The sequence below is a fragment of the Balaenoptera ricei genome, chromosome 13, assembly GCF_028023285.1.
Source record: "Balaenoptera ricei isolate mBalRic1 chromosome 13, mBalRic1.hap2, whole genome shotgun sequence".
Lineage (NCBI taxonomy): Eukaryota > Metazoa > Chordata > Mammalia > Artiodactyla > Balaenopteridae > Balaenoptera > Balaenoptera ricei.
In genome coordinates this window covers 76,486,689-76,507,847 of record NC_082651.1, presented here as the reverse complement: position 1 = coordinate 76,507,847, position 21,159 = coordinate 76,486,689, and the positions used below count along the sequence as shown (strand labels likewise).

Below are 21,159 nucleotides of genomic sequence, written 5' to 3'. Positions count from 1 at the left end.
AGTGTGGCGTGCAAAGTTGAAAATACCTACTGTCTGTCCCTTTTCAGAAAAGCTTGCTAAACCTTGTGTTAGGTATTATTCCCATTTCACAGATAAGAAGCGTCAAGAGGTGCATGGTTTATTAAATCATGGAATGCCATTTTTTGGTTACAAAGGTAAATGTCTATCGCGTGGCCCCCTTCAGTGATGGCAGGTGCAGAAACCTTCTGTGCCATTTATGGGTCTTTATAAGTGCTCAGCAAATGAACATGAACGATTCTCTTCCCTTCCCTTCCTCCCACCATCTCCTTTTGTAAAATTAAGGTCTCCTCTCCTATCTCTGCTCTTAATCTCACAGAAGACTCATCAGTTTTTGGTGTCTTTGACTCTAAAACCCCTGGAGGAAGCTCCATTTTCCCAGAAATGGCTACTGGAAGAGTTATGGCAGTAAGTGTGTAGAGGCTGAGCTGGCTATCAGGAAACACTTCATGATCACTAAGAAATTATTCTGCGTGCTGAGCCATAGAGTGATTAAAAAAAAAAAAGCAGCCTTGACAGATCTAAGGCTGAGATTATCTCAGCAGTTCCCAGGGCAGCACTGAGTAACCCAAAAACATTCCCTCATAAAAGTAATTGTTCGAGGGGGATTCAAGAACTTAGTTCCTTAATGCCCAGTCAGCTTCTTCCCAGATTCATCCAGAACATAGGCCGAGGCACACAAGTTTACTCCCAAACTCAGGAGCAGAACTAAGAACTGAGCCCAGGTTGTTTGACACCAAAGTTTGTGCTCTTAACCATATATTCTACTCCTTCCCGGCAAGCAAATATCCAGGATCATGTCCTTACATCCTACAGATGCTGTTCTAGGTGCTCATAGATTTTCCGCCAATGATTTTTCTAGCAATTAGCTACAAGAGGACTGTGGGAGGAGATTCCATTTATCCATCTCTTTGTCCCATGCCTTCTAAAGAAAACTTCCCCAGCTTTCAGAGAGAATCCTTGCATCTATTCAGGCCTATTAGATCCCTAAGCAAAAATTTCTAAAACCCATTCTCCATTCTTAGTTAATTAGAAAACAATTGGGGGAATTCCCTGGTGGTCCAGTGGTTAGGACTCTGTGCTTTCACTGCCGAGGGCGCAGGTTCCATCCCTGGTCAGGGAACTAAGATCCTGCAAGCTGTGTGGCGTGGTAAAAAAAAAAAAGAGAAAAAAAAAACAATTGGCTCTCAAAAATGGCTAGTGAATGAATAAATGAATCCGTGAATGAATGAATGAATCAGTCCCCAGACCCCTGACAACTTAAGGATCTTGGGCAAGGTTTTTTGTTTATGATGAAGAAAAGATAGGGACTTCCCTGGTGGCGCAGTGGTTAAGAATCTGCCTGCCAATGCAGGGGACACGGCTTCGAGCCCTGGTCCGGGAAGATCCCACATGCAGTGGAGCAATTAAACCCGTGCACCACAACTGCTGAGCCTGCGCTCTAGAGCCTGCAGGCCACAACTACTGAGCCCATGTGCTCTGGAGCCCGTGCACCACAACTACTGAGCCCACGTGCCACAACTACTGAAGCCCAAGCTCTCTAGGGCCCACATGCCACAACTACTGAGCCTGCGTGCTGCAACCACTGAAGCCCGCGTGCCTAGAGCCTGTGCTCCACGACAAGAGAAGCCACCCAATGAGAAGCCCGCACACCGCAACAAAGAGTAGCCCCCGCTCGCCACACCTGGAGAAAGCCCGCTCACAGCAATGAAGACCCAACCCAGCCAAAAAAAAAAAAAAAAAGAAGGAAAGATATTTGGAGGTTTCTTGTCGCGGACTGCTCATAGCAGTTAGGTGTCCAAAAGGATAGTCATTCACTCAACAAACACCGTGCATTTACTTACAACAAACATTTACTATGATTTGCAAACTGTGTTAGGCACTGGGAACATGACACACCAGGTGTCTGCCCTCAACGCAGGCCTCTAGTGATGAGGTGAAGGCATGGATGTCAGTGTGGGTGCAGGTAGCTTCATGGGGGTGGGGTGGCATTGAGAGTTGGCCGGGTACTTGTATGTTGGGAAGAAAACATGGGGGGAAATATAACGACGGAAGATGCTCTTCGAAGTGAAATGGAAGTGTAACATCCAGGTTGTGGATTGAAAAGGGTTAAGTGGAAAGTTCTGGAGAAGCTGGCAAATGTAACCTGATCCCTCTCAGCAGTAGCTTGGGCTTTAAAACCAGGAAACGTGGAGGAATCAACAGATACTGGGCTGGTTTTACTGGCCTCCCCTCACTGTTTAGAAAGCCAGGCCTCTCCTTGCGGAGCTAGTGTTTCTTTGGTGGTGTGAGTTACTTCTGTATATTGCTCAGTTCATCCATATTACGTGGATTTTTACTAGATCCATTCTCAGAGTATGTCCTGGCCTCCCATAACAGGGTAAGTTGAGAGGGCAACAAAAAAGAGATGCTATAAAAGCCTTCACTACTTTAACGGTATTACTGGGAATGTAACAGTTTTCAGACAGAAATACGACAAAATTCTTTCTACAGAACTTTTCAAACTGTCAGTTCAGAGGGAGAAATTTTTTTTTTTTCCTACAGAGAGGCACTGCTTGATTCAACTTAATTTAGGTTTTGGGGAAAATTTGGGCAAACCCCATTGTTCAGCAGAACCCTGCCTTCAAAGAGCTAAAGACAGGTCACTTTGTCATCCGTTGTCGTTGTAACCAAACCTCAACTATTATTAACCATGACTTGCCTTAGTTCTGGTTTATCTTAGTAAGACCAAGAAGAAAAAACGACTTCAGCTGCAAAAGTATTCTGTGTCTACTACAAAGCATGTATTCTGTGCTTAATGCCTGAGATGGATGAGAAATGCTATAAGAGTTAGGAAGAGAGAGTAAACTAAGGTTTAGGGTGGTCCAAAGAGCTTCATGGAAGTAAAGGATCTTGAATTCTATTTTGAAGGAGGAGTAGGACCTAGTTGAAGAGATGATGGTATGTCAGGAGAATGAGGTAAGGTGAGACTAGAGGCAGGAATATGGGTGTCCTTTTTTTGCAGACTAGTGGCTGGCCAGCCTTTTTTTTTTTTTTTTCTTTCAAAGAGAAAGAAGAAAAATGGGTAGATAAATGTAGTTGGCACAGAGGTTCATTTGGGAGAGTAGCCCAAGATGAGGTTAAAAGAGTGAGAAGGAAGCAATCTTTGAAGGGCCTTGGGTCTTAGAAGACCAGACAGGCTGTCTAGGAATTGATATGTGGAGGTGGTACAGTGACTTCCCTCATTTTCTTCTTTTTTCTAGGCTGCTTTATTCACTGTATGATATTTTAATCAATTTTATGGGAGGCAGAGAGAATATTTTTGGAAAAAAATAATTAGAATCAAGTGTTAAACTCAGGCAACATCACATACTTGTGCCATTGGGTGAAAATTCTAAAGTAGACAAGAGAAATAACAATGACTAGTGTCCTGAAATTTACATAAAGAAGCAATTGCAGCAACTCAACAACCCGGGAAGCATAGAAGCTGACAGAAAGCAGAAGGTTCCTCTTAAAATTGGATCATGACTTGTCAGTAGCTGCATTTGAGGGAAGAGAGCGTTACTCTGCTTGCCTACCCGGCACTCAAGCAACCTTGCAGGTGTCTGGGCATCTTTGAACTTAAATTTAAGCAGGGAAACTAGGTAAACGTCCATTGACTGAATGGAAGGTCAGAGTGTTTATAACTGAGACACCAAAGTGAACTGCATTTCATTGGGGGCTGTTTTGTGACCAAAAGGCATGTGTTTCATAGAGTTGAAGGGCAACTCAGTTCAATGTACATCCAAGTATTTTCCAAGATGCAAACTCTTTGAGACAAAGAACACATTTCCTTTGTGCCCTCTTCAATGTTGACCAGCCAATGACCCAGTGAAGTTTGGAGGAAGTGAATGAAAAGTATAAATAAAATTGTATTGATAGCTACTTAATTATTATGTAGTTTCATGTTTAATAGTCAAATATTTGACTAAATGGGCATGAAAAACCTCAATGAAAGTAAATTAATGAACAGATTTTGGTTCCCTGAAGACAGGCATTTCATTGTCTTTGGCAGCTGCCACTCTGTGATACTCATCCTTGATTATACTCAAGGTAAGTAAGAAAGGACCAAAATAATCAGAAAGGGAAATTTAGTGTACATAAAACTTTACTTTTGGTGCGTTTCCTTTTGTGGATGGGCTCTTCAAAATTTGTAGAAAGCTAGTCCATACCCCTGACACTTTTCCTTTTATGCGTTTCATTTCCCACAGTCCTTTTTTCAATACTCACCACACATGTAATTATTTGTTCCAGGTCTGTTTACCTCATTAGACTCCATGTGGACAGGGTCTATATTGCCGTGGCCAGGCACTCAGGGTCAGCACAAAGGCACTCGCTGGCCCGGGGCAACTTTGGATTGCAATCCAACCAGACATTATTTAGACTTCTCCACCTGAAATGGAAGTTTCTTTTGATTTTGCTGTATGGGTTTACGTAGGCTAGCTGGCGGCCCTAGGGTCAACAAACATTTGTTGAATGACAACTAAGGATGCTTAGATTTCAAACCTGAAGCTTTAAGGGGAAGGAAAGCACTGGTGTAAACCTTGGTTCCACTTGTTGCTCAGTTCCAGGGGCACCTCATCTTTCTCTGCACGTCAGCTCTGTCTCCATCTTGCTGACACATCTTGGCAGAAACACTGATACCTCCATGGGTTGAGTCTCAGCTTTACTTCTTTTTTATTTTTTTGTTAATTGGCCTTGCAAACGCAAGACCTCAAAAAATTGGGTAAAAACTCAGAATTGTTCCTCTCCACGGAAATCTTTAGTAAAAGGTGAAAGATTCATACGATCTGAAGAGAAACCAGAGGATCAGCTTTACTTCTTCCTTGGTAAAGCTCCGTGTGATTTTTCATGGAAGTTGATTTAAACGTGGAGGAACTCACACATTTCTAATCTCCTTCATCTCTGCTCTTTTGATGAAATGGTTGAAAGAACAAGGGAGAGGACCACAAGAGTAAATGTAGTACCTACTTGTAGGCATCTCGAGCTGAAGCTGCGGTCTTTGGCCACCAGCTTGTGTGAGAGAACACGGGACGTCCTGTGCCTCCCGCTTTGCACGTGGGGTAGGGCAGCCAGCCAGCCAGCCACCATGCTAGCACCTTCTAAGGTCACAGGTTTAATTCTAGCCCAAACCTGGACAAGCTGATGTTCAGGTCAGAACCAGCTGAGGTTCAGAAATGGCTGCCAGGATCCAGGTGAGCAACCTGAGAAGATGAGCGCGTGGATGCCGGGTGTAATTCTCCTCTCCCTCTATTTCCTTTTTCCTTTTCCCCTCCTCCTACCTGTTTGCCCCTCTTCTCATTCATCGATTTCTCCTTCATTTTGCACTTCTCCAATCCATCCTCTTCCTGGCTTCCCTCCACCCACCTCTTTTTGTCCCTCCTTCCACTGCATCCCCTCTCTTTTTGTCTTCACACTTTCTCTCCTGTTTTCCCGTCCCTTTCTTTTCCATTCCTCAATCTCCCTCTCTCTCTTGATTTTACTCTCCTTTCTCTTCCTTTTGTCTACAACTCACTGAATTCCTATTTCTCTCAGTCTCTTCTCCCCTCTCTTTCTCTTTCTAAGAATTTCTTGATGAAATTAGAACTAAGAGAGGCTCCATGAAATCCTTGGCTGGAAGAAAAGATGGGTGGAAGGGATTCTGCTCTTAGGCAGCCACAAAACTTGATTTGTAGCTGATCTTAAATGCAGGAAAAGATTTTCAATGACAAAACTCATAAAATGTAAGGGTGAGGGAAACTGGCTGCATTTCGAACTTGACTAATGGTTTCAAAGTGCTTTAAAAAGTTTGGCATTTGCCAGCCTTCCTTTCTTCCTCTAATCCTCAAACCCATGAGTTTTTATGGGAAATATAATCCTCTTTTCTGATTCATTTACACTTAGCTCATCTGAGTATTGTTTTGTAAAAACCATCTGAAGTCCAAGAAGTTTTATGAGGTCTTTAAAGACTTGCGTTTTGAACCAGGAAGTTGTGTACTGCCAATATAAATGGGCCTTGAAACCTAGGGGTCTTGGCATTAAATGGGGTCTAAACTTGGCAAAGGCTGGTCCCCATGCCTGACAGAAACTGGGCTTTCATTTTCAGATTAATAGCGAGTTCAGAGTGACCATCTCATATGATAGTACACAGGTTGCACAACACATTTTTCAAGGATTATCTTACTAGTTATGTAGATAGCAAGAGACTGATGTGGAAAAACTGTGACTTTGCTGGAGTTTCTCAACTAGAGTGGGGCTGCTTGCTTATGTGTATATTACCACGTTAATGGTTGTATATAAACACACATGCATACAAATGTATATGGATCATTCACGGATGAGATTAACATTTACACTAGAGATTCTTCTTGTGGTTACATTTCAGAGATGATCTGATTGTAACATATCCAGGTCTGTCATAAGGCAGGTCGTAATCAGACTGAAGACTGGGGTGAGACACCCACCTCTGCTTTGCTGTGGGTCAAGAGAAAGAAAGATTGCGTTGTATCTTCTTAAACATTTTTTTTCTGCAGAGTCTTTGAGCATGGTTGAGCTCATTGCTGTCCCCGAATGTGAGGACCTTGGCTCGATCTCCAGGCCCTCTGGAAACAGGCGCTCAGGTGAAATGACTTGCTCAAGTTCCCACGGTAAGTGAAGCAGCCACACGGCTCCAGCCCAGCCCTCTGGATCCCTGTCCGGGCTCTGCCCTCTGCAGGCAGCTGCCTCTCATTGACCGAAACAGGCTTTGATGTATGCCGTCCCCCTGAGTCCTGGAGTGCCTAACAAGAAGAGCTCACCCACCACCACAGACTGCGGTCTGGTCCTTTGGTGATGCTGTCCGTCACTATTTCCTGAGCTTTCACCTGTCTGACACGTCTTCTTTCCAGCCTAGGCTCTTCAGCAGGGAGTTATTGCTTTTAGACACCCCCTGCCCCCATCCACTTCAACTGCTGCTCAAATCCCTACCTGAGAGAGCAAATCTCTGTAGACTGATTTGAGCTGCGGGTAGCAAATGTTTTCCCTACATGTTGTGAATTCTCCATGAGATGACAAAGAATTATGGGTTGTACAGTGACAGTGGCCTCTCACAAATCAGATACTGCCTTGGGAGAGTTCTGTTATTATCTCAAACTGTTGCTTTATTTATTTATCTTTTTAAAAAGCTTTTGTTTATTTACATTTTTTCTCTCTAACCAGATAGGAAGTTTCTCCAGAACAAAAAGTTGCGCCTGTGATACTTCATATCTGCAAAGGGTCAACCTCTCTGCTTGCCTCAGAGTAGCACTTGGTGGAAATTTATTAGCTTGTGCTGTGTCCTTTATACAGAACCCCAGGCTGGGAAGCAGTTTCTTCACCCACCCTCCTTCCTCAATCTTCTCAGCTGGTTCCCTTTGGCCTGGCTCAGAGACTGACCTTGAGTGACCTCACTCATCTTGTCCACAGGGATGTTCTTAGAGCCACAGACTCAGGGCTGGAAGGAATTTTTAATCCAGCTTCTCTGTTGGATTATAGAGGAGGAAGTCGAGGTTCCGAGAGGAGAGGCGAACTGCCTGTGGTCTTTCAGCTACTTAGCGGCAGTGTTGGGACTGAACTGAGGTCTCTGCCTCTGGTCAGATGCTGTTTATTCTGTGACTGGCTCTCAGAGTGTGTTCTCACATGAAACTGGTGCTCAGGCAGATGGACTGAGACCCTCTCCTGCCAAATCAAATATTGGAGGTCTTTCTCCAATGTACAGAAAAAATAGATTGAGGGATTAAGTTTCTTCAACTTTAAATTATTTTCTATTAATTCTTCTTTAACCATTGTCACCTGCTACCAACCGTCCACTAGCCAATGCGGGTTTTCTATTGCATTCATGTAATAAAAGCGTGAATTCTGCTGGAGACACCGTTTTAAATTCAAATGCTAGAAGTAAATATGTTACTATTTCATGGTTTCCACCCATAAGCACCTTGACCCCAGGGACTCTGCCCCCTGGGACATTCTTCATCTCCCTTAATGTGATTTTGGGTCATCTCCAGTGAGTGATCCTTTCCTTTCGGATAGGGGGTCCAGGGAACTGATCTGACTTTAAAAAGAGACTAATAATGGCTTGGCGTTGTCATGGATTCTAAGCCCTGTATTCCTATCATAAAGGCCTTTTCACCAGGAGCAGGGCTGCCTGCGGGGTGGATTCCTGTTGCGGTTTTCCCCGTCTACGCGGGCGCCCCCTGCTGCCCACCGGGGTACATGCCAAGAGAGGAGTAGGGTACCAGAAGTTGCACACTCAGAAACAGTCACGCGGAGTTTACAATCCCAAAGAGAACCATCTAAACACTTTCGATGGACACTCGGCGCACCCCGAGCAGTCCTTTCTGGGGCCCGATCTGGTATTTTAATCCAATACCCGCAGCAAGTATCCGAGCAAACACGGATAAGAAAATGACTGGAAATGCCTTCCAGACAGTATAAAATGAGTCCTGTGGGGCTTCTAGAAGGAAAGGACCGTTCAGTGACTTTGCCGAGTCCTTTGTCCTTCCCCGGGAGACGGGATCGAGGAGCGGGGACCTCTGCCTTGCCGACCCGTAGGAACAATCGATGTGGATGTGGAGGGTGGCGGCGTGTTCTCGGGCTCATCTCACGCTTTCCCCAATTAGGATTTACTGCCTGACGTCACGTCTGCCGGAGATTGGCTGTTCAGATCTGACACTCGGTTCCACGGCGAGAGAAACTTTTTAAAGACTTTGCAGCCCGGGCTGCCGCTGAGTGTCCCGCGCGCTCACACCGGCCCTCGCCCACTCTCGCCGGGTCCCGGGCGCGGCAGCCCCTGGGCCGGCGGCGGGGCGAGCGGACCCTCACCTTGCGCGGCCGGCGCCCCTCGCCCCTCCCCTCCCGGGCCCCGCGTTCCCCACCCCCACCCCGCCCCCTCCTCCCCGCCGCTTTCGGCTGGGGTCTGGGGCCGTTCAGCAGCCCGCAGAACTTCCTCTCCTGCAACCGAGTTTTCCTCCTCCCAGCCTTTCCCGGGCTCCCGGTTGTTCTCGGGGGAGCCTGAGCACGCGCGGGCGGCCGCACCGGGCGAGCGGCGCGGCCGGGGGCGGGCGCCGGGGCCGGGGTTGCCGGCTGGGGCCCGCGATGGCGGGGGCCTGGCTCAGGTGGGGGCTCCTGCTCTGGGCAGGGTTGCTCGCGTCCTCGGTGCACTGCCGGGTGCGGAGGATCACGTACGTGGTGCGCCCGGGCCCCGGCCTGGCGGCGGGCGCCTTGCCCCTGGGCGGGCCCCAGCGCCCGCGGACCTTCAACGTCGCGCTCAACGCCAGGTACAGCCGTAGCTCGGCGGGCGCCGGGGCCCCCTCGGAGCGGACTCGGCGCACCAGCCCGCCCGGCGGCGCGGCCCTGCAGGGGCTCCGGCCGCCGCCACCGCCCCCGCCGGAGCCGGCGCGTCCCGGGGGCTCCGGCGGGCAGCTCCACCCCAAGCCTGGCGGTCACCCGGCGGCCGCCCCGTTCGCCAAACAAGGCAGGCAAGCGGTGCGCTCCAAAGTGCCGCAGGAGACCCAGAGCGGCGGGGGCTCGAGGCTGCAGGTTCACCAGAAGCAGCAGCTGCAGGGGTAAGCCCACACCCTCCCTCCTTCCTCGCGCACGCCGCCCGCGCGGGGACCCGGGGAGTCGCGGCCCCTCGGAGCCCAGCGGTGGCCGTGGGCGTCGTGCGCCGTCGGTGGGTCGTCTCCTTCCCGCCCGCCTCTGCCTGCCTCGCTCGGAGCGCGGCGGGAAGAGCGGAGTGCTGGGAAGCCGGGGAACTCTGACTGCGGATAAACTCCGATCGCATTGTTACTGAGCTGCGGGTAAACACAAAAGGCATTTCTGCCTGGGGCGTAACCTCCTGTTCGCGAACCAAACTACTCCTAGAAGATGGGCGTAAACATGAAGTCACTACAGCTTAATCCCTCAGCATCAATTAAACTTCTCTTTGCAGCTCAGTTTAATTTTTTTTTCGAGCTAATGGAAAAAAAAAAAAAGTTTGGAGGAGGGCTGCCTGTAAAGATCCACTTCCTGTTCTGTGACCTGGAATTTTCAGCATCCTAGTAATTGTGAGCTTGGCTTCCCTGCACCTGTGGGGTCTGCTTTCCTGGGGCAGCGTGTCTTAGCATTGACAGGAGTTTCGGTTGGATAGTTTGTTACTCGGCGTTCATAAACGTCCTCCCTGCCCCTCCTCCTCATTAATCACAGGTTGAGAGTGTGGGGGAAGACTTGTTTTGCTTATTTGTTGTTGTTGTTTTTTTCTTCAGGGGTGGTTCCAAGCGTTGTGATTTCACTCCTGTTTGGACGCCTCTCTCTGAAACTCAGATTCAATTTAAAACGTGGGCGCAGATAATACACAAAATACATTTGGCTCTACTTTACTTTTGGAGTTAAGAAAACCGTTTATTTGGACCTTGTTCTCCCCATCCTGTATAGTTCTAGGTTATGCAGGCTTTGGTTCTCCCATCCTTCCCTTACACACTGTCCTTACCCTTCTACTTGGGCAGCTTTGGGTTGGACATCCTGGGTCCCTGTTACGACGAAGCCAGAGGAATGTGGAAGCAGGAGGCTGGGCTTGCAGCAGCCCCCTGGAGGCTTGGGTTCTCTGGAACGGAGTGTCGCTACTACTGGACTCAGGGGTCCTGCTTTGTTTCAGGGTCAATGTCTGCGGAGGGCAGTGCTGCCATGGCTGGAGTAAGGCCCCTGGCTCCCAGAGATGCACCAAACGTAAGTTTCCGTGTTCACAGCAGCCCTGCACAGTAGGTGAAGTGGCTCTGTCCACACTGGGCATCCCACAGGGGCCACTTGAAGAGGCTATGCAATGTCTGTGATGCGATCTACCCCGTTATCTGAAGCCTTCATCACCACCCAGGGAGGGCTGGCCCAGGGTAGTGATGGTATCAAGGCCAGCCGCGATTCACTGCACAAAACCGTGCCGTGTATCCAAGATTCCCTTGCACCCAGCCGTGGTATTAATTACTCTGTTACAACCGTGAATCAGGGGCTAGGAAAAGAAATTCCCATTGGAGGATGTGCCATATGGCAGAACCAGTACAATTAATTTAAACATGGATATCGACAAATGAAAAACATTCTTTAAGTTGATGGTAGGAGGGGAATGGGAAGTAGGAGGCCCTGCTCTGGAATAAAACATCAGTAGTGTTAAAGCTTTCTGAAAACAGCACTCAGAATCTGCCGTCCTTGTGGCCTGTTTCCTAGGAGGTAACCACTCTACTGTTCTTCAGAACTGACAAGTGGGTTTTCCTGCAGTGCTTCTCCAGCTAATACACAGGCTTAGCAGTGTTTCGAAACATGTATTAATGATGCATATAGATTTGGGAACATCAGAAAATATTTCCCTCTGCATTGTGAAATTAAGGATTAAGGTAAAATATTCTTTGAGGGTCCTCTTGACGAGTTGATTCTGTCTGGTGCTAATTGGAAATAAAGAAATCTTACTTCCATTCAGAAAAAGTTAAGCATTCTTATGTGTTCTCTGCATAGAGTTTGAACCATAAACATGTGGATTAGAGTCGTTCAAAATTTTAGCTGCTTATTGGTATTCAGTGTAATAAGTAAAATTTAGCAATTTGTCTCGTATACGGTTTGGATTTTAAAATGCTGGTGAATGAATTAAAAAAATTTTCTATTGCGGTCATTTCTATTACAGTCCTTGTGAACTTGCTTGTTGGAAGATGCCTTCAAACCCTGAAAGAAACAGGACTTTGGCATAGTGGCTTTAGTTTTGTAAAAAGCAATGTCCAGGTGGGTTATGATTTGGCTGTGATCAAGGAGTAGTGGCAGACATGAACTCACTAATCAGCCTCCTTGTTATTCAACTCAAACCGCTAGATCAGAAATACTCAGGGTTGTAGGCGTTTTATTTTTTAATTTTTAATTTTAAATTTATTTTATTTATTTATTTTTGGCTGTGTTGGGTCTTCGTTGCTGCACGCATGCTTTCTCTAGTTGCGACGAGCGGGGGCTACTCTTCGTTGTGGTGCGCGGGCTTCTCATTGTGGTGGCTTCTCTTGGTGCGGAGCACGGGCTCTAGGCGCATGGGCTTCAGTAGTTGTGGCACGTAGGCTTCAGTAATTGTGGCTCACGGGCTTAGTTGCTCTGCGGTGTGTGGGATCTTCCTGGACCAGGGCTCAAACCTGTGTCCCCTGCATTGGCAGGTGGGATTCTTAACCACTGTGCCACCAGGGAAGCCCCAGGCATTTTAGATTAAGTCATAATTCTTCACTTCTTAGATTACACTTGACAACAGTGCACCAGCATTTTCCTGAATTTACAATTGCTTGGGTCCAATTACATACCCTCTCCTCCCTTCGGTAACTCCTGCTCAAAACCCGATATGATGTTGTTTGCCTGTTATGTGCAGACAGCCCATCCATGACAGCAGCATTGCTGTGTAAAGTGGGGCATTGCTGTGTAAAGATTAAAGATACAGAGCAGGTTGTTACAGATGATGGCGAGTGCTCCTTGATGCCCATTAGAGAGAATGTGTTAAGACTTTGAAAGAAGTTTACTTGGCAAATGATGCCGTTGAGTGCCCTCTCTGAAAAGAGAGTAGTACCCCATTCTTAGGTTGTCTGAGGATTTGCAGATCCAAATATGTTCTAGAAGATCCAAAGATGCTCTAGAAGGAGAACATCCGAGCTTGAGGAATCACCTCATGGCTTCCTGCTTCTCCAGGTGAGGGAGGCAAGGGCACAAGTGTGCCTCGGCTTAGCCAGGTTTGCCCTCTGGTGACCCAGAAAGAGAAAGGCTGCAAAAGGCTACCAGTCAGAAAAGTTAGGGTTGAACAGTTACTGTATACAGTGTTCCAGAGGAAGTTGCTCCGTTGGCTTAGTCTCATGATACCGATAACAAACGCTTCCGGCTTTTGGTTGAAGTTATCCTTCCAGCTTCTAGAAGGTAGCCCTTGGACAGCACTGGGACCTGAGCAATCAGTGCAACATTAGCCTTCCAGTACTGCCCAATCTGACAAATTAATTCAGGCCCAAATGCTGGAAGCTTAAATCACAACTTCTTTCAAAAACAGTTGTGTTTTTTTTTTTTTTTAACTTTGGGTTTATTTATTTATTTATTTATTTATTTATTTATTTTTGGCTGTGCTGGGTCTTCGTTTCTGTGCGAGGGCTTTCTCTAGTTGCGGCAAGTGGGGGCCACTCTTCATTGCGGTGCGCGGGCCTCTCATTATCGCGGCCTCTCTTGTTGCGGAGCACAGGCTCAAGATGCGCAGGTTCAGTAGTTGTGGCTCACGGGCCCAGTTGCTCCGCGGCACTTGGGATCTTCCCAGACCAGGGCTCGAACCCGTGTCCCCTGCATTGGCAGGCAGATTCTCAACCACTGCGCCACCAGGGAAGCCCAGTTGTGTTTTTAGAAATGATGCTGGGTTAGGTCAGTGCTCAATCCAAAGTAATATACGCTAGATGGATATGTTTCAATGGGGAGTCTTGTGTTTGTCTGGCAGAGCCAGGGAGATGAGGGAGCCTTATGCCTTCACACGGGACAACTGGCGTTACCACTGATGCGGCAAAACTTGTGTCCATGGCTAAGCAGTGTGACACCAGGAAAGACCCCTGGCCTTGGGTGCAGGAAACCTGAGTTTAAACCCTCAAGCCTTCACTAGCTGTGTGGCCTTGGGGAATTCATTTGACCTCTCTGACCCTTATATTTTCCCATCCTGAAATGACTGTGCTAAAAACTTGACTACCGGGACTTCCCTGGCGGTCCAGTGGATAAGACTCCACGTTTCCACTGCAGGGGGTGTGGGTTCGATCCCTGGTTGGGGAACTAAGATCCCACATGCCGTACGGCGTGGCCAAAAAAACAAAACAAAACAAAAAAACCCCAAAACTTGACTACTTTCTAGGATTGTTACAGGTATCAAGGTGAAAGAGAATGATGGATGTGAAAGCCTTGATGAAACCAGAAGGAGTCTTAGAGTTTATTATTGAATCAAGCCAAGTAAATTCTGTCTCATTTATCTATTATTTGGTTTTCTTTTTTCCATATGTATGTTTCTCCAGCTATTGTCTTCATCTTCTTTTCAAAGAATATACATGTGGATCCCTTTTTATATTACAGCTTTAAAGTAGTTTAGGGCTGGGGGAGGGGGAAATAGGGAGATATTGGTCAAGGGGTACAAAGTTTCAGTCCCTCAGGATGAATAAGTTCTGGAGATCTAATATACAGCGGTGTGACTATAGTTAACATTACTGTGTTATATACTTGAAATTTCTTCAGAGGGTAGATCTTAGAGTGTTCCCACCACACACACACACACACACACACACACACACACACACATACACACACAAATGTTAACTGTGTGGTGATGGGTATGTTTATTAGCTTGACTGTGGTGCTTATTTTACAACGTGTGCATATATCAAAACATTGTTATACACTTTAAATATATACAATTTTTATTTGTCAATTATACCTCAATATAGATGAATAAAAAAAGGAATAAATGAAAAAGCCAGTCACTTCCATCCTGCCTGGCTTTGGTTACTGAGAAAAAAGAAATAAAGTAGGCTGGGTTGTTCTGTATCCCAGAATGATTTATTTTAAAAGAACTTTAAAAGAGACTAAATATTAGATTATTTGTGTATCTCTAGTTCTCTTTGTGTAAAGCTTGCTGTTTAGATGGAAAATACTCCCCTAAGGTATTCATAAATTGAATGGAAAAAATTCTGACACCAATTTTTATGACTACAACTACTTTGGTAAATACTAGTGAAATTTAGACTGCAAAAGAAATTGATTTGTGGTCTCTTTCCTCTCTCACTTCCTTATTGTGCTGAGATTGAACAATTGCACTTGGATATGGTTTATTACACTTAACAAATACAAAAACCAATGGCATGTCAACATGAATTTCCTTATTAAGATAGTAATCATCATATACATAATTAACACAACATTGTAAAACAACTATACTTCAAATAAAAAAAGGTAGTTATCGTACAACGTGTATGCACATTTACATGTGCACATTAAATTTAATCAACAGCAAGGATGCCTTGTAATTGTCAGTTCTATTTTGAGGATAATTGAAAGGGTTTAGCTGAAGAATTTCAGTTTGTAGAGACTGTTTTCCAGTTGATGCAAAAAATATTTCTGCGTAAGAGCTGGGACGTGTTTCTGTTGTTCAGTTTGCTTAATCCTGTGAAGAAAACAAGGTGCCCCTTGGAGGCAGACTGGATTGTTTTTAGTTGATTGAAACTTAATTAAAATGGACCATAGGCAAATGCTTCTGAAGACTGAAGATTTAGCGAACCTGAAATTGCCAATCAGAGAGATGTGAAACAAACAGCAGCAGACCCACACGGGGAGAGAGAATGGATGTGGGTGTCCACAATGGCAGCCCCGAGGGCTTTAGCCACCCAGTGTCTACACAGAGATGCCCAGTTGCATGTTGATGCTTCTTTTCCAGACACCCTCTGTATGTGTGTCTCTAGGCATTGAAATCACAGCTTGAGATATGGCATTTTAGTTATTAATGTGGAATGACTGCTGATAGTGATGTCCATTTTGGGCAAAGGAGAAGGCACTGCATCTGTTCCCTTTCCAAGGGGTTCACATTTATTGGGAGGGTGTTAACTTTTTTCCTGCCTATCCCCATTTTTGCATTTTGTTCCCTCTGTCTAAACTGAACCCACCCCCTCTTGGTTGTTCCAATCTTTTCGTCCCCCTCTCAGGGTAAATGCAGGCCAGAGAGAGACATTGCCAGTGGGCTCAGCTTTAAAGAAGAGACTGGACTTGGGAACAGACAACACAAAAGAATAAAGGGGAGATGAGAGTGAGGCTGGGTTGGCAGAATGAGGTGGATGGAACAGGAAAGATGGCAGATCTGAATCCAAAGCGGGTACCTGGCACATGGCAGACCCTCCCTAAATGCATGGATGGTTCTTTCATTTCTTTAACGGATATCTGTTTAGCTTTTACCATGTGCCAGGGTCTATGAATAGAGGAGAAACACAGCCAGCTGTAGAGAGTGCAGGGTCTGTTTTTACTCACTTAACTCATGGCACATCAAATGACTTGTTCTCTCCTTAGCAAGAAACAGAAAATCGATATTCCATTGCTTTTCCACTGGCATTCAGCCCACAGTGCTTTGGGGGAAAAAAAACCCAAAAGCCAACCCTAGACATTTTCCTTAGTTATATACAGAAGAGACATAGTCACGTATGCCCTTGGTGCTTAGAGTTGCTGCAGTCAAGGGCATCGTCCATGAGTGTGGGGTGTGGCTGGAGTTGCAGGTGACAGAGGCCCTTCAGGCCATCTCCTGTCCCTCTTGGCTTGGCGTTGTGCTAGCTGAGCTCGGGAGTCGGGCCCAGAGTGATCACACAGTTTTCGTCTGCCCGCTGTGGCCATTGACAGCTGCTTCGCCAATAGATCCACAGTGAGGTTTATTGTGGCAGCTGCTGGGAGCACCGCCCCAGCCCCAGTGCTGGGAGCAGAGGTGGGAGGGTCGGCTGGAAAATCTTGTCGTGCGGCACAGACCGCCTGGTGAAGGGAGAAGGACCCAGAGGTCAAGTTCACACTGGGTCAAATATGTGTTCTCAGCACTGGTTAAAACAAACATTTAGGAACCATAAATCCTGGGCTGCGATCATACTTAAACCTTCATTTTGAAACCCTGCAGCCCCTGGGCCAACCTGAACACCCCGCCCGGCCGCCCCTGCCCGGCCTGCTTTAGTGAAGTGTTTCTCTGCCCGGTGAACCCTTGGCCCTTAGGAAGCCTGACTTGTTCAAATGACCTTTGGCCACCACAGGAGTCTGCTGTTTCTGAGCCTGTTATTTGTTGTCTTGGATATTCCAAACATACTCAAACATGTTTGGGAGCTCAAATAAATTTTCCTAAAATGCAGATTTTGCTTCCAAATTCTTTCTAGCAATGAACAGGGCAACTAGGAGCGCTAGGGCGGTGTCACCACTCTTGTAACATTGACCAAGGTCAGAGCACAGGCTGAGGAGCTGCTGATGAGGGGAGGGTAGTTGGTGCAGTGCTTTAGAGCCTGTGGAGGGCGTTCTCTTTCTTTCTTTTACTTTAAAAAAAAAAAAAAAAGGAATGCTTCACGAATTTGCATGTCATCCTTGTGCAGGGGTCATGCTAATCTTCTCTGTATCTTTCCAATATTAGTATATGTGCTGCAGAAGCCAGCACTGGAGAGCATATTCTTGACCTTCACACCCTGGGAGTGTAGACCAGGCAGCCATGATTTATTACCCCCTTTTTAAATAGGGGGCAGGGCTCAGACCCCACCCCAGCTCTGTGGCTCTTGGTTTATTGTTCTTTCTACTGCCCTAGGCTTCCTGGACGTCCAGTGTGGCAGCACCTCTCTTGAGGTCTTGGTCTTCGACTCTCCTGACAGCCCTGCTTTGGATTGGCTTTCACTGCCTAAATTCACTGTGTGATTTCCCAAGCCTGTAACAAAGTACCGCAAACTGGGTGACTTAGAACAACAGAAATGTATTGTCTCAGAGTTCTGGAGGCTAGAAGTCCAAAATCAGGGTGTCGAGAGGGTTGGTTCCTTGTGAGGGAAGATCTGTTCCAGGCCTCTCTCCCTGGCTAGCAGAAGGCTGTCTTCTCCTTGTGTTTCTTCACCTCATTTCCCCTCTATGCATGTCTATCTTTGTGTCCAAATTTCCCCTTTTTATAAGGACACCAGTCATATCAGATTAGAGCTCACCCTAATGACCTTGTTTTTAACTTGATTATCTCTGTAAGCACCCTATCTCCAAATAAGGTCACAAACTAAGGTACCAGGGATCAGGGCTCCAACATAGCTTTCTTTGTGGGGGGAACCATTCAACTCATAATAGAAGGCCATAGATGCTCTGCATGTGGGCTTGAGAAGTGGGCTACTCAGAGCTGGGCCACCCCTGAGGCAGTCAGGGATTCCCTAGCAATGACCCCAGGGTGGGTGGGCAGAGGCTCAGTTGCACTCCTCCCACATAGTCTGTGACTGTGGATCTAATGCGGCTTCTTCCCTAATTCAGGAGCTCTGGCTGCTTCAGGGAGCAGAAAATGTGAGGAATTGGCCACTGGTGATTTTGGTTATACCTCTGGCCATTTCCACTTGGTCTGCTTTAAAGAGATTCTATGGTGCGTCTTAAACATGAATGTGCAGCTGGTCCCTGGAGGAGTTTGTTAAACTGCTTTCTTGAATCAGAGTCTCTGGGATTTTTATTTAATAAGCACATCAGGTGATGCTGATGGAGGTGGCCCACCTTTTGAGAAACAATGATCCAGAAGGAACCCTGTCCTGGGCAATATTTATGACACTTTGTGTGGGAATCTGAAGGCCAAGCCTAACACTTAGCAATTTAGAAACTTGTCAAGGCGGGAGCCCTCTAAACATTGCTTTAGGTCAGTTTTAAATAGTACGTACAAAGATGGCTGCATACAGGGTTATTACACCCAGTTTTTCTTTAGTTAGTTGAATGATAAATACATGTAGTTTTATAAGAGTTGGACACTTGCAAAATTGTTAATGATACATAGGTGGTTAAATAAAGTGGGTTTAAAAAAGGTTGAAACACTTCGGAACACATTGGGTGCTTTTTCCACTAAATATTTTATTTTTAATTATAAAATATTTTAAACACACAAAAATGCAGAAAATAATATATCCAGCAGCTGCTCATCAGGCTCATGTTTTTAAAACCACCCTGATATGATAATTAAGCACAATAATTTACAGATAAGGGAGAAACTATGGTCTTATCTTGCTCTTTTTTTTTTTGGCTGTGTTGGATCTTCATTGCTGTACACGGGCTTTCTCTAGTTGTGGCGAGCGGGGGCTACTATTCATGGCGGTGCACAGGCTTCTCATTGCGGTGGCTTCTGTTGTTGGTGGAGCATGGGCTCTGGGCGCGCGGGCTTCAGTAGTTGTGGCACGCGGGCTCAGTAGTTGCAGTGCGTGGGCTCAGTAGTTGCGGTGCGCGTACTCTAGAGCACAGGCTCGGTAGTTGTGGCGCATGGGCTTAGTTGCTCCGTGGCATGTGGGATCTTCTGGGACCAGGGATCGAACCCGTGTCCCTTGCACTGGCAGGTGGATTCTTAACCACTGCACCACCAGGGTTATCTTGCTCTAGCTGCATGTTTTACTAATGATGTTTCCTATCTTCCTAGGGGAGAGAAAATAGTACATAATTTGTTGGTGTGACACAAACTGGTTGTTTTGGTACTTATGGAAAAGTACATCAGAGCTGTATTTGTATAAGCTCACGTGCACCTGTTAATTTGCCTAGCTTATTATTAAGGATTGAACATTTCATGTAAGCACAGTCCATTGGGCACCAAGAATCTGTGTGCACGGTGTCATTTAGACCCAAGACAATGTGGTTACAAGAAGGAGATGCTACCTGTTACCGTCCCACCTGACCCGCCTTTCTTGCCTTCCTCCTCTTTCTCTCTCTCCTTACTAGGCCTCAGTTTTGCTTGCCCTGAACTAGAGGCAGTATAGGTCCATGGTTAGAAGTTCAGTCTCTGGAGTTAGAATACAAGGCACCTAACTTGATGTTAACACTTTGTCAACACATCCTCACTATGTGACCTTGGACTGTGAGAGCTGGGGCAAGGCTAAGTTACCCCATTCACAGGACAGGTGTGATGATGGTTTGTGCCATCATTCAGAGGCTTGTTGGGGGACCGCATGAAGTAATATACAAAGAGTTCTTGGAGAGCAGCTGCCCGCCCTGCCCCCCGCACAACAGTATTTGACAAATGTGAGCTCTCAGGGGTTCCTGTTTGCTTGCTTAGACCCTCTCCCTCCTGGGCGCCTCAGCTTTTTACACACCCCTCTTGGTGTTTCTCAGATCCCCTGGTGAAAATCATGGCTCTCTCTTCCCCTCTCTGGGAGCGCTCTGTTTTCACTCTTACTTTGTGGCTGGCCCAGGGTAGAGGGGCATCTGCCTCCCCATCAACATGGAGCTCCTGGGGAGCGGCATTTTCTTTCTTTCTTTTTTTTTAAGAACACTTTTAAAAAATAAATTTATTTATGTATTTATTTTTGGCTGCGTTGGGTCTTCATTGCTGCACACAGGCTTTCTCTAGTTGCGGAGAGCAGAGGCTACTCTTCGTTGCGGAGCACGGGCTCTAGGGCGCATGGGCTTCAGTAGTTGTGGTACATGGGCTTATTTGTCCGCGGGATGTGGGATCTTCCCAGACCAGGGATCCAACCTGTGTTGGTCCATGCATCGGCAGGCGGATTCTTAACCACTGTGCCACCAGGGAAGTCCTGCAGGATTTTCTTTGTGTCATTTTAAGTACCCAGGCTCCGTTCCTTGCCATAGTACAAATGCTAACTGAATCGAGTAGAATTGAATTGAACCAGCATCTCTGATTTTGCTGTGTTGTAAATACTATCCTCTAAATGCTACATAAAGAATTCTACTTCCTTTTTTGTTTCCTCTCACCTTTGGGCAATAATTCTCCTTTGGTTTTCTTTCTACTATTTTTTCTGTGTGCTTATCCCTTGCCCGACAGACACTGCTTATTATGACAGCTTTTCAAGGACACACCACCTTATTCCATTTCCTCCTCCTTCTCTGAAGGCTACCCTGGCATGGCCCAAACTTTAAGACAGCTTTTCCTTTCTCACTGCCAATTTTAGAATCTTTCTGCTAAACATCATCTGATAGAGATTTGGGACTAAGTAAAATGAATGTTGTATGATTTTTCCTGTAATTTTAGATCCCCAAGTGCTGCTCTTGGCCAACTACACTATTCCCTGTGGTTTTTTCACTCCACTACATTTGAGTAATATTGTTGGCATGCACCTAAGTAAACAGTTTGCGAAATGTCGTGTTTTGTAAATTAGGAGATGGATGGGCTGGTTTTTTAATACATGCTCTTGGTTCTGCTGGACCAGAGGAAGGATGAGTTTGGTCAGTGGATGGGAAGACAAATTGGAGGAAGGTTTTTTTTTTTTTATTTGTTTTATTTATTTATTTTTGGCTGCATTGGGTCTTCGTTGCTGCACGCGGGCTTTCTCTAGTTGTGGTGAGCAGGGCGTGGGCTTCTCATTACAGTGTCTTTGTTGCGGAGCACGGGCTCTAGGCGCGTGGGCTTCAGTAGTTGTGGCACTTGGGCTCAGTAGTTGTGGCTCGCGGGCTCTAGAGCACAGG

The 21,159-nt window shown here is 46.3% G+C and overlaps 1 protein-coding gene and 2 non-coding genes across 8 annotated transcripts in view; 1 reads left to right on the top strand and 2 right to left on the bottom strand.

Annotated features, from left to right (window-relative positions):
* Positions 1-4,730: 4,730 nt before the first annotated feature.
* On the bottom strand, positions 4,731-4,846 carry LOC132347137 (U5 spliceosomal RNA). Its single transcript, XR_009497095.1, has one exon. It is a non-coding gene; the product is annotated as a U5 spliceosomal RNA (small nuclear RNA).
* A 3,914-nt stretch (positions 4,847-8,760) lies between these two features.
* The window catches only part of LTBP1 (latent transforming growth factor beta binding protein 1), a 427,484-nt gene continuing 415,085 nt past the window's right edge, over positions 8,761-21,159 (top strand). For 5 of the 6 annotated variants that reach the window (XM_059943619.1, XM_059943615.1, XM_059943620.1 and 2 more), the window contains exons 1-2: positions 8,761-9,596; positions 10,664-10,734. In XM_059943619.1, coding sequence (XP_059799602.1) covers positions 9,127-9,596; positions 10,664-10,734 — 541 coding nt within the window. In that variant the 5' untranslated portion in view covers positions 8,761-9,126. The remainder of the gene's footprint in view (positions 9,597-10,663; positions 10,735-21,159) is intronic. The other variant, XM_059943618.1, reaches the window with a different exon arrangement.
* On the bottom strand, positions 17,085-17,191 carry LOC132347151 (U6 spliceosomal RNA). Its single transcript, XR_009497108.1, has one exon. It is a non-coding gene; the product is annotated as a U6 spliceosomal RNA (small nuclear RNA).